Below are 13,709 nucleotides of genomic sequence, written 5' to 3'. Positions count from 1 at the left end.
AATGTTAATGGTAAAACATTATTGATAATTTAAAACAAACCAAATAAGATGAATATGTAATAACTGATATTTTAATGACCATATATGGCACAAGGATCACACTGACAAAACAAAGTTTGGTGAGTGACGATGACCTCAATGAACTTAGGGCAGAGTCATTAAGAGTCATCTAATGACGCCTTACAGCCTACGCAACCTGCGTCACCCTATCTACCATCTGCTTTACATTTGATAGGCAGGTGGATCATTATCAACCTCAAACAATCTACAATGGTAGATGCATTTTTTTATTTAAATACCATGAAGGAACCAGTGATTTGACTATATGTCTTTCTTTCTTTCTTTTGGTTGGATATCTGGATAGCCTATATTTATATTTACCAATTGGGTGCAATTTTACAAATTATTAAGCAGCCCTGTAATTCTGAACCTCAAATACAACCTCGTGAATTTAACATGAGGGTAGTGTTGTGTTATTTTTGGATTGTCACATAGATTTTTTTGAGAACAATCTATACTTTTCACAGTATCTGATTATCTAATAAACACTGAAGCTGGTGTTACCTAAATCTATGACCTTTCATATGGTGTCATGCGACAAGGCCAATGGGAAGAAAAAGACTGACATAAATCAAGGCCGTAACCATGGAGTCAACATTGGGGGGGACCAAATCTCTCTCTTTCTATATACTGTATGTAAATCCACTAACACATGGGATACTTTTTTGTTTTTATTTTTTAATCAGCTAGATATACTGTATATTGCGAGGGGGGGGGGGGGGGGGGGAGTAATAATTATATGGTAATTATGGCCTTGACATAAATACTTCCAGGTCAAGTAATATGGCTTGACACTAGAAAACACCAATTTGCGTACATATCCTCAGATTCTGTCCGTTATGTTGTTCGTATTTGTTGCTAACCTGTGAGTAATAGGCCTACGTGACATTGAGATTTGAGGTGACACAACACATGTTTCTGTCACACACTATGTAAAAATGGTGGCAATGAATCAGCAAAAGGCAAGACAGTTGACGACTCAAGTTTACCTACACCTTGGCCAAATACATTTGCACAGCTGCTTATGATTCTTGTAAACATTACACTACATGGTACAAGTGGCCCAATTCTGATTTTTTCGTCTGAAGTGGCACAGATCGTATCGGTTTTGCCTGAAGAAGGTCTGTTGACCGAAACATTGTAAATATATAACCTATTGTTTGAGCAAGTTACACAGTGAGCGGGACTCCTCTTCTTTTCACGCACAGATCAGATTTGTAACATGAACTAATAGGCTAAACGGGACAAATAGCCTACATATGGAATCAGATATTGTCAGATCAGAGTCAGGCCCCTGTCATAGCCTATGTGGAAATAAATCAGATACAAATAGGATATCTGCCAATACGTCTGCAGTCTAAACAGACAGATCGATTTTTCCTGGCAATGCGTGTCGTGTACATCATCGATGATAGGTAGGCCTAATATTAGGCTAATTCCCGTGCCTACATGTTTCGCTGAACCTCTGTAGCCTGTGATCGACACGTGGGGCTGACCTAGGCTACCATGGCCAGATGTGGCCAGCTGCCACAGGAATTACAGTGTTTAATTTATGTGGTGTATGTGCGTTTGTTAGTTTTTTTCTTCGCTAGTTCTTGTTTTCATATAAAATGTATTATTTGTGGACCAAGGACAAGAGAGGGAGTGTGAAAAAGAGAGCGTGTGAGAGAAACACCGGATTTCATGTTTGCCTAGGGCTTATATTTGTCTCATTAATAGCCTACCTGTAATTGCACAGAGGGTGATCTACAAATATTCCTTGCCTTGCACATGTGTTTTGCTATCCACAAATACAAATTTCTAATTTGTAACTTATATTTTGGTTTTTAAAAATACATGTGTATTTGCAATTGAGCTCAACACTAATTGAGTTATGGTCAAGAAGCTATAAAGCCGCAAGCAGCAAAAACAGGGGCCAAATAACTAACACATTCGTGTCCATTCAGTAAGTTAATGCACACAATTTGATGTCACTTGCCACACTTACCTGGGTCACTGGTTGCCACAAAAATAATTATATTGACCTTAAGAATTGATTGCACAGTCTTGTCTCCAGTTGCTTCCTAAATCCTAAATCCGAACAAGCCTTACATAATGACTTTCCCCCAGTTTGCAGAGAACATCAGAAGAAAGTCAGAATACATTAAAGTTGTTTCAACGACTGTGTGTGATGTTGTGTTAAATATGCTGTTATGTTCAACAACATATGAGCGGGACTAAGAACTTAGTTATTTGGCTTATATTTGGCTTATATATTTAGTTATTTTTTGCTGCTTGCAGCTTTATGGCTTCTTGACCATAATTCAATTAGTGTTGAGCTCATTTGCATATTCAAATTCATTTTCCAAGAAACTTGAAATACAAAAAATGTTATATTTTTTAATGTATACTTTCATTGTGTGAAGTTTCATTGTGGTAGGAGTAAAGGAAAAAACAAGCATATTTGGGTGTATTTTGGGCATATTCCATTACTGTATTGCTCATTTGCATATTCAAATTCATTTTAAAAGAAACTTTTAATACAAAAAATTTCACTTTTCATGTAGCCTATGCTGTCATTGTCCTTTGTTTATTTATGTATTTATTCACCATGGCTAGGTGCAACTGCAAACTGAATTGCCCATTGGGATCAATACAGTTTTCTCTCTCTCTCTCTCTCTCTGTCATTGTGTAAAGTTTCATTGTGGTAGGAGTAAAGGGAAAAAAATAAGCCTATTCGGGTTGGGCATATTCCATTAGTGTATGGCTCATTTGCATAATTCAAATTAATTTTCAAAGAAACTTGTAATACAAAAAATGTTACATTTCATGAATACTTTCATTGTGTAAAGTTTAATTGTGATAGCAGTAAAGGAAAAATAAAAATAGCCCCATTGGGGTGTATTGTTTTCTGGCCTTTCTGGCACCATAGACTTTATAGTAAATCAATCTTGGATTGATGAGAATTAAGTATATTTCCCCAACTAGGATTTCTTAGGACTTTTAGTATGTTGCTCTGAACGCACAAGGACAGGTACACATCCTGTTAACTCACATCATGTCAATTATTCTATCACAAGATTAAATGTCCTAGATGGTTTCAAAGCTAAAAAAAATAGTGAAAGGAGAAAAAAGCAGTCGCTCGACTCGTAGCCTCAATGTAGAAAAATATAAATGTATTAAAATTCAAACGGGACCGACGTTTCGACCTAACCTGGTCTTCTTTCTCCTTCCACTGTTTTTGGTCTGGCTGTCAGCTCATCTTTAATTCTGGTGTGCGCTCCTACCACGTTTTTTCCAAAGCTGAAAAAATAACCATATTCTGACTCAAAAGTATTGTTCAATAACATGAAAAGTGTGGAGTGGTTAAAAAAGACTTAAGATGTATGTAAATGTCCAACTGCAACTGTTCATGTAAACTTGGATATTACCGACCACACCAAAATGTTTAATGAGAAGTCCACTGTGTGTTTTAGGCCTCAAGAAAGTATACTAGGCCTTACGTACTTGGATAACTTTGCATACCATTGTTTAAAATGGAGATAATAGACTCAGATTTATTGTAATTTCAACTACATGCCTAGTAGGTAGTGAAACGAAAGGTCGTTTCGTGCAGACTAAAGGTGGATTTAAAGGGATAGTTCAACATTTTGGCAAAATGGCCCATTGCCATAATAGCTATAGTCATAGTAGTAGGTTTGTTACCTTTTTTTGTCGGTGCAAGCTATTTTTAGAACGGAGGAGCGGAGCGTCTGGCTGCTCAGAGCTACGCTACGGAGGCTAATGGGATTTCTTGGTTTCCCTCATCAAACTCATCAAATACAAAATCCCAAAACTCCAAAACGCTTTCGTGGACAAGTTGTGACCTGCACAACCACCACGCTATGAGATAATAATGGAACGTTACGAAACGGAGCCGTTTTCGAGGTAAATACAGGGTAAATACAGAGACTGCTTGCTGAAAAACTGTCCCTGAACGCAACGCGCATCAGCGGTTTTGCATGAATTTACCTCTAAAACAGCTCCGTCTCGTAACATTCCATTATTATCTCATAGCGTGGTGATTGTGCAGCTCACAACTTGTCCACGACAGCCTTTTGGAGTTGTTGGGTTGTGTATTTGATGAGTTTGATGAGGAAAACCAAGAAATTCCCTTAGCCTCCGTAGCGTAGCCCTGAGCAGCCTTCTGCTCCGCTCCTCCGTTCTAAGAATAGCTTACACTGACAATTAAAGGTAACGAACCTACTGCTATGACTATAGCGATTATGGCAATAGGCCAATTTGCCAAAATGTTGAACTATCCCTTTAAAGAAAGATTAAAAAAAAAAAGAGGCTACAACAATAATATAAAAAACAACCACAAAAAAGACTTTTTAAAAAATGTATTAAATGTGGTTTGTGTATGAAACAAGGGTAGAGCGAGAGATGAAGACACAAGACCTTAACCCATGCAGCTTGTGTTAATATTTGTTTTAAAGTGGTAAGACAATAGTGTATTATCTGAAACCAGGGTCATGAATAACACAGGATGTGCTTGCTGACTGTATCAGGCCCACATCCTTGATTGCAATCATCCTCAACCTGGAGTGTCACGTAAAACATACATGAAACTTGGCATCATATTAAACTGCAAACCATCCAACTTAGAAAGTCGTGGGAGCTGGTATTGATGTGCCTGTACTAACCAAGTGTTTAAAACCCTCTTAACACACTAAAACTATTTGAGACAAGATCCCCCTGTGTCTCAAATAGTTTTAGTGTGAAGCAGTTACAACTTAAGAGCTTTTACATCCCATCTTGCACATTCAGCTTTGCACGAGTGTCAGCTTTGTTTTGGTTATAACGTTGGTTATAACTTAGAAACACATATTCAGTGTTCTCAATTTTAGTGGAAGCTCCTCCAAGTGCAAACATCACCACTCCCAGAGGAGGACAGCTGCATAATGGGTAAAGTGCCGTCACCACAGCATGACAGCATGTCCCTGTGTTGATTCAAGGAGGACCGCGTTGTCGCCAAATTACCTCAAGACAGGTCTGATTAGAGGCAGGAACATTCATTATTTTGTAAAACATGTTGACATAGCGCTGTTTAACATTCATTCACCCATGCTTGGCTTGTTCTACTGTTTAACATGCAATAATTTTAATTATCAAAAGTGGAGTAGACTTTAAATAAATACAAGAATAAATGAATTGATGCAGTATTTTTTTTCTATCTTCAATTACGTTTTTGAATGTATTTTATTTAAAGAGTATGCAGGCCTTATAATGTTAACATTTACTACAATATAAGGTTGTCTGTCAAATGAAAACTTTAACAGAAAGTTAGGATCATGTTTCTTTTTTGTGATTATTTGACCACGGGACCAGATGTGTGATGGAGAGTGAAGAGATTCACTCAGGATATTCTCCATTTAATCCAATGTTAAATTTAGGTTTTAAGCCGGGTTTTGCACTTGATTGGATTTTCCTGTATCTCCCTCAAACTAGCTTTTAATATAGGCTCTCCCAAACAAAGATGCAACATTGTTTTGTTTTTATAAAGTTTAAATGTAAAAAAACATGTTTCATTCCTTCCAAACCCCAGCAACATTTTATCGTGCCTTGGCTTAGCTAGAACAAGCTTTTGTGTTTGCTTTGTGTCTGAGCCAAGCTTTCTGTTTGCATGAAAGTACGTAAAGAAAACACTGACTGTGCTGTCAGTGAAACGACTTCCCACAAAGCACGTCCTCCTTGACTCACTGTGTGGGAGGATTTGGATGAAAAATTGCTTATGCAGCTGACACCAATGATAAAGTAAGTATGGTTGCAACTGGCAACCTTCAAATTAATTTTATGTATCATCAATTCCATGTGTTGATTGTTTTTCTAAGACACTCATGAGGACATTAGAAGATATCACATCACTGTGAAAAAAAGGCTGTAAATTCCCAGAGCCCATGATGAAGGCTTCAACTATTATAGATGTCTTGTTTTGCCCGATCAACAGTCTGAAGTGATTCTGTTTACTGAAGAGCAAGAAAGCAAATGTTGAAGGTGTAGACTTATATGCTCTAATTAATTGTTTTTTAACAGTTAAATTTAACTGCCTTCTGCTATCTGAATCAAAAATGTATTTATACAGATTTGATGCACTGTAGAGTAGTTTATGATTCATTAAAATAAAGCATCACTAACAAACTGAGAAAATTAACTAGGCTACTAACATTTTAAACCGCAAACTTGATTACGTCTTTGAAAGAGCAAATGTCTTAAACAGATCCTTTTTTATGAGACACACGGTCAAGTGTAGTTTTGTTTAAAAAATATTTGAACACATGGCTAGCTATTGACTTTGTCTTTGTGAAATTTTAAGTGTTGCATACACACCAAAAGTCAGTCAGACTATATGAATAAGATAATAAAAGCTTACACCATAATTAGTTTGCAGCTCATAAATAGATTATGGTCTATGTCCTGCAGCTCTTTTCCGGTGGATAGACGTTTTCTCTATAAAAGAGCATGAATGCTGGAAGATGATTTCCACAACCTGGCAACCCAGATGTTCCAATTAATGCCTTGGTAAAAGATTTATCAAATATTAATAAAGACATTCATTACAGCTCACAAAACCCATTATGCCCTTTGGTGTCTCATCGGGAAGGGGGACTAAATTATTAACGAAATACTATGTAAAATAATATAAAATGGAAATTCAATACCCAACTACACGTAGCCTACTCCTATGTTTACCTTCAGTGACATATAACTGGCCACGGCTGGTTACAGTGCACTAAACTCATGCAGACAGCGCTCCATCCTCCCTGCAGTTCCCGCTGCGCCCTGCAGGTGGCGCCACGTTCATTCACACTGAGCTCGACGGACGGCAAGAGGAAGTGCACTGCACACACACAGTTTACACATGCGCAGCGGATGTGTCATGTCAAATGGAGGCTGTTTGAAACCTCTTGTGCTCTGATAAAAGACACACGATTAACTTTGCAAACATATTCACCGGCTCGTTACGTTTTCACAGGGCGGTCACTATGGGTGAGTTGACGGGGCGTTTGTGAACATGACCGCCTGATAACGCATCGATAACGGCGACGTTTTCAGCCGCTAGCTAAACTGTTTGAATGGAAATAATTGAAAACCAAAGTGAAAAAGTAAACGCTAAAATGACCACGTTTATTTTCTCCAGTACCATATTTCAGTATAATTTGAAGGTGGTAACGTAGTTAACTTGAACTTCATCTATATGCTACTTGTGACGTTGTAGACCATGAAAACATAATAGGCCTACTTATTACTCTGCCTCACTAGTTGACAGCTTTAGTTAGCCTAGTTACATCAGGGTATTGATACAAAATATCAACATAACTTTTGATACTGGTACCTAGTACTTTGCTTTTAGTTGTTTAAACGTTGATACTTTTACTCAAAGTAAAATTTAAAATGCAGAAGAGTATTACATCTGAGTATTTTACTAGTAGGCTAAATACCGCAGTATTTACTAGTAACAGAATATTACCTCAGTGTTGAATGTATAGCCTACTATTGAGCAACAGTGCACGGGCAACTTGCACAAAAATGAAGTTGCAAGTTATCAACACTGCAAAAAAAAATTAGCTGCGTTTAAACTTTAGACTTACAGATTTAACGAAGGTAAGACTTACTGCAAGGCTATACTGTTATGGGTATTAATTTTAGAGGTGTAAATTATGTGCAAATAATAAATTGCCAATAAAGTCAGAGCTCCAGACTAACTTTTACTAGGACCACAGTGGCCCTTATTAAAAATTTAGGAGCGCAAGCAGAGAATTTAGGGGAGCACACCGTGAATTGACTTGCAAAGCACATTTCCTTTTTATTTATGATCCTCCTATACATTGACCTGCCTCCTGTAATGACAGGTTCCAGATACTTTGAGCTGCCCCTTCCATGTTTCAGCAGTGTTAAAAAAAAAGAAGAAAAGATGCATGTGCAAGTAGATGAAAAATTGACTTCAGTCTCAAATTTTAGGGGCAAGATGCCTCTATTTAGAGGCAGTCTGCAGCCCTGAAAGTCTAAATTCGGACAGTCTGAGAATAATTTAAACCCAGGTAAAAGGACCAGAAAGGGGGGCTTTTTTTTTCCGCTGGTTTCAGTCAATTTAATATCCAGCTGATCCAGTTTTCCAACGATGGTAAATAATACTCTTAGGATATTATTAGTTTAGTAGAAACAAAATCTATCTTTGCTGATGAATGTCCATCACTTTATGGTATAATCATATTGCCCAACTCTAATTGATATCACTGATTCTTTCCACCTCAGACTGTAGAGGTGATGGTGCAGAGGAAGTGGAGAACGAGAGCTCAACATCTCCCACTGGAAGCCAGTCCCCTGTAATGGACCGTAACCCATCACCGCCCCCAGAGGCGGCCGACGGAGAGGAGGACGAAGATTTGGATGCCATTGGAGACACTGTGTACAGCAAGCACTGGCTTTTCAGCACCCTGACTCGGCTCATCCATGTAGGCAGGCCGTCATTGCTGTTGTCACATATACTGTCAGTGACTCAGGGGCTGAGTGTGAAATGGCAATTAATCCTAATTTGTCTGGAAAAGAAGCTGGAGTATGCTCATTTCAAACAGGGACAACGTTTTTGTTAGCAGTGTTACTATCAGATCTGTGATTACACAATTTGAGTTTCTACAGCTATTCAACAAATAGCCTTTTTTGTTCAGCCAATATAGAAACTACAATTCCAACTGGGTGTCATGATTCACAATATTTACATTACAGCAGTAGTGATGTTGCTCTCTTGTGCACATTGATCAGGTGTCTTGATAATCTGTTCAATGGCCATGTCTTGTAGATGGTCACAGAGCATTCAGAGAGAGACTCTGAAGGTCAGATGGAGCTCCCTGACGATGACGAGGAAGATCTGTGTAGAGTCTGGGATATGGCCATGGATAAGGTAAAGTTGTTTATCTCTGACCCATAGACTTCACATACTTTGGTTATATACAATGTTCTTATCTGCAAGTGATAAAATAGGTTGCTTCATAAAATATTATCAATGAAATGAAATTATACACTTAGCTTGTAGTTTTTTGGGTACACAAAGCTAAACATGATACAGATTAATAAACAGCCCTGCAATAAATCCTGCATTTATGATGGTATATATAATTGTTATAATTCAATAATTGAAACTTTTCGAGGAGTTGACTTAACTTCATGCATATTTTGTCTCATACTGTTGATTTATATCGCATTATACCGACCGGTTAGTTTATCATAGTTTCATTAAAGTAAATGCAGTGAGTCACATAAAGGTTTATATATTTAGTAATGACCTTTAATTACCAACTACGTGCAGGATGTGGCTGGTTTTCTTCAGGAATTCAAAGCCACAGAGATCCTTCTGGGGGTGATAGCCAAATCTCGCTGTCCACGTCTCACAGTGAGTGAAATTCTTTATGTTTTCTGTGTCCAAACGTAACCCTATATGTTTTGTTTAGTTTCTGATGCTGCATTTCTGTGTGCGTTCCTCCGACATGTCATAGATTTTCTCATGCTTCTCTAGGAAATATGTGTGGGAATCCTCGGGAACATTGCTTGTTTTCCTGACACTTGTGTGACTCTCAGTCAAAATGAGGACTTAGGGTGAGAAGAAGCCATCATCTATAATTGTCCTTCATTAGATTTTTCACATTACTGCAGTTCATATTGTAACCCCCTGTGTGCCCACAGTGCTGTGCTGTTGCTTCTTCTCGGAGACACAGATCCTCCGACACTTCTTGAAACAAGCAGGTGACAATTGTATTCTCTGTAGACATGTGAGACAGAGAGACTGAGAGACAAGTGTTCACCTTTTCTGATCATGTTTACAGATTGCTGCTGACCTGCGTCTCCCAGAAAGATGTTTGCTCCCTGTGGCTTCAGCGAATACGAGAGCAGAAGTCTGTGCAGTCCAGCCTCTGTTTCATCATGTGCAGTTCTACCAACAGTACTTTGCTTTTACTTTTCCTGAAATTTGATGTTTTTAAAAAATGTATGTCTTTTGTCATACCAAGATGAATTACATGAACTCAAAGCCCCTGTAAGCTGTTTATCTGAACTATTTTTAACCTGTTTTCTACTTATGGTTATAAGTAGACACTGTGTGTGTGTGTTTTTACAGCGGAGCTGCTTGAGAAGGTTGGAGAGCTGGTTGACAAACTGTTTGACCTTGATGAAGAGCTGATGAAGAGTTGGATCACAGCTCAGCCAGGTGAAGAGGAGGATGATGGTGAAAGCCGTCTGGACATGCCCTTGTGTCTTCTTGAGGCAGCCAAGCAGCTCAGGTGGGAATCTGAAATTTTGATTTAGGAGAAAGTTAGTTGGAGTTTTATTTTTATGTTTATTTTGTGTGGAAATAAAAACGTTTAACAGGTGAAAAGAAAGAAACATTTGAATCACATTACTTGATAGACAACACAATATCAAATTTTATGTTGAAGTTTTGAAATTCAAGACATCAACAGTCTAAGTACATTTGTATTTGTATGGAGGATGACTAGTTTCATTTTGAACACACCCTCATCAGGTTTTCATTTTGACTTCACTCCACCTACTGGACACTTAAAGAGATTGAGATCAATGCAGCTGAAGGTCTGAATTGCTGTGTGAGTTGCCGATATCATTGATTTTTGGCAATGGAGTACATTTCATTAGTCTAACTTACTTCACCTCAGATCTTCAGGTCTCACACAACAGATCTCACAGCTTACGTGTTTTGTTTGATGGCCTGTAGTGTGCCAGCTCAGCAAACAAGGTGGGAGGCGAGACCACACTACAACACTCACAAAGCTTCTCTCAGCCGCAGACAGTCAAGTATTAGCCACCACTGATCAGTTTTAAGGCGATTAGGAACATTAATGCCAATCTACCAATCATGTATATGGGCCAATCAGTCAGGGCATCCCTATTTAAAACAAAACAATTATATTTTTAATTTGTGTATTTGTTTTAATGCAATGGATTTGAATTTTTTTAATTGATATCTTATTCCTTTGTTTCTGATTCAGAAGAAGTTGTGGTTAATACATTATGTTGACGATGTAGTGGACCCTCAACATTCAACAGTATTTAATTGTTTTACAGACGAGAGAGTCCGAATGGCTTAGAGGTTTACCTTCATGCCCTCCAGCTCCTCACCACCATAGATGAGGGCATTCAGGTTTTTGGTAAGATTGATCATCACCACACTCGGTTCAGCTGCTGGCTTATCATTTCAGAGGATAAACATGTTCACTGGAGTTTTTGACTCAATGAAATAAGACATTGTTTTTGCTGTTTCTTTTAGCTGCCCCCGATAGACCTGGTAAAGCAGTGTGGGACTTTGTTTGCGAGGTGGTGTGTGAGGACCTTGTCCAACCAAATGATCTTCCAGTTGTCCTACAAGAGCAGAAGAGCGTTTTGGTTCAGGCATTTTCTGTGCTCCAGGCTCTTTACAGTTGCCAGGAGCAATGGCCCAGCAAAAGTGGCACAAGTAAGTTTTCTAACAGCTCGACTTTTCTTTCTAAATGCATAATGTAATAAAAAACCTACCGGTTTCCTTGTTTAAAGTGGTTACCTGGCCAACAAAAACATCCAAATTCCCAGAAGATGAATGGGTTTTTTGTTTGATTGTTTTCGTTCTTCAGTTCACACAGAGCAGCTTTTCACTGGAAACTGCATTCAAACTTCCGTATTTTGCTGATTGTGGGAGGAGAGACAGTCACTAATGAGTGTTTGCATATCCTCTATTGTTTTCATGTTTTCATTTAAAAAAAAGAAAACAATGGAAATATAATTAAAATATTTTCCCAGACTGGTATTGATAAAGACTTACAGGATTTTACAGTTTTTTTTGCCGTAAAAAGCTGCAGTGTTTCCACCGTCACCTTTTTGATTTTTAATGTGTCTACCTTCAATTAATAATGACGAATGAGTTTTGTGCAGTTATCTCCTGTGTCTTGTTTCCAGGTGTGCCCCTTATAGCGACTTTTTTGCGGGTGCTTCAGTATCACAGTGAGTGCAGAGATGATGACACAAACACAGAAAGTACTAATGATGGACAGCTCCAGACCCTGGCAGAGATCACAGCTGAGTTTCTAGCTGACATCTGCAGCCAGATATCGAAGGTAATGCTACCAAAGGAACACTGGTAATTTTTTATTGGATCACATTATTTACTGTCCAATGCAGCTGAAGCAGAACTTCTCCACAGAAGCTGTTATTTGTTCTTCATAGGACACTGTGGCAGATTTGGTGGAAAAAGGTTTTCTGACAGAGAAGACATGTCTCACAGCTGCAAGCAGTTTACTTCCCAACTTTAGGACTTCAGTAAGTTTTTTTTAAAATGATTTCAGTAGATTAAAACATGCATTACATTGATTTATACCCTACTTCCTTTCCTTCGACATACAGTACTGCAAACACTTTGACTTATTGAATCACACACAAATACTACACAGTTTGAAGGGTCATTAATAATAAACTCACTTTCAAACAACCTGAGTTGTTGAGGAACACTGAAGTGATTGCCCTCTGTTGAACTACTGTATTCTGTATGACTCAAACAGTAGATAACAGTAAGTGCTGGTGTGCTTGTGTATAGTGATACTGTAGTTGAACAGTTGAGAAAATCCAGTACCAGATGATCAAGCAGTGAGAATATCCTTAACTGATACTGACCTTCAGGGATAATTTTTTTAAGAGTGAAAAATATTTGACTGTAATTTTATTTATCAGATATTAATATACCTTTCTTTAACAAATAAATTGTGATGGACAACATCACTGTCTGGAGTAGCTTAATGGTCACGTGTGAAAACCACTGCCTGTAATGCCACTGTTATTATTTTTAGAGCTTGTGTCAGGTTATGGACTGCTACTATACACCACCAGCTCCTGTGGAAAATAAACATGATGTTTCCACCCCACCCTTCCTCCTCCTGTACAGTTTCAGCACCTGCAGCTCATGTTGGCAGAGACTGATCCCCAGTTGGCAGATGTGGTGAGGAAACGGTTTCCTGACTACGGCACAGATCAGTGTTGAGCACTCATCCTGACTCTCACCACTGCTTTTTATAGTGGACTTTATTTCCTCTCCAAAGATCCTGCTCAGACTCAGACTATTTGCATTTCCACTGGAAAGACTCAGATGTCACACCATCACTATTGTGAACCAGTCTGGAGTGGACTAAATACTGTAAAAGTGAAGTTGGGTTTGTGTTAGTTTTTACTTGATTTTAGAAGGCTATTTTTGTATTAATTAAATAATGTTTTTTTTATTGAAAAAACAAAGTGCTTGTAATTTTTGACTCACATATTATCATAGCTGGATGCACAGGCCTCATCCAAACGGAACTGCCTGGAAAGGTGCTTCACATTTTCAACCTAGGGAAACAACACAGAATGATAAAAATCAAAAGCTGTCATCGGACTACCTATGCAGTGGAATATGATTGCAAAGCAGTCTATTGGCATCCAAATCCATCAATGCAATGTAAAATGTATTTTTAAATATTGTATATTGTATATATATACATATATACTCCTTTTGGTATAATTATTTTGAGCTCCCACTTTGTTTGGTTTTTATAGAAGAATCACATAAGGCTTCACTGTAACATTTTTAACTAAAAGCTTTGCAGATTTATTTATTTAGGGTCTTT

At 38.0% G+C, this 13,709-nt stretch overlaps 1 protein-coding gene across 1 annotated transcript; it reads left to right on the top strand.

The window, feature by feature from the left end:
• Window positions 1–6,962: 6,962 nt before the first annotated feature.
• On the top strand, window positions 6,963–13,142 carry saal1 (serum amyloid A-like 1). Its single transcript, XM_083972970.1, has 13 exons — window positions 6,963–7,068; window positions 8,335–8,534; window positions 8,879–8,980; window positions 9,386–9,469; window positions 9,593–9,672; window positions 9,760–9,819; window positions 9,900–10,015; window positions 10,190–10,352; window positions 11,152–11,234; window positions 11,354–11,539; window positions 12,016–12,173; window positions 12,283–12,375; window positions 12,995–13,142. Exons 1-13 carry the CDS (start codon window positions 7,065–7,067, stop codon window positions 13,088–13,090), a joined length of 1,425 nt encoding a protein of 474 aa, XP_083829096.1. The 5' UTR covers window positions 6,963–7,064; the 3' UTR covers window positions 13,091–13,142.
• Window positions 13,143–13,709: the final 567 nt, after the last annotated feature.

Source organism: Trachurus trachurus (genome assembly GCF_905171665.1).
Source record: "Trachurus trachurus genome assembly, chromosome: 6".
Classification (NCBI taxonomy): Eukaryota; Metazoa; Chordata; class Actinopteri; order Carangiformes; family Carangidae; genus Trachurus; species Trachurus trachurus.
The sequence above is the reverse complement of the archived record's forward strand: the minus strand, read 5'-3'. Positions and strand labels throughout refer to the sequence as shown.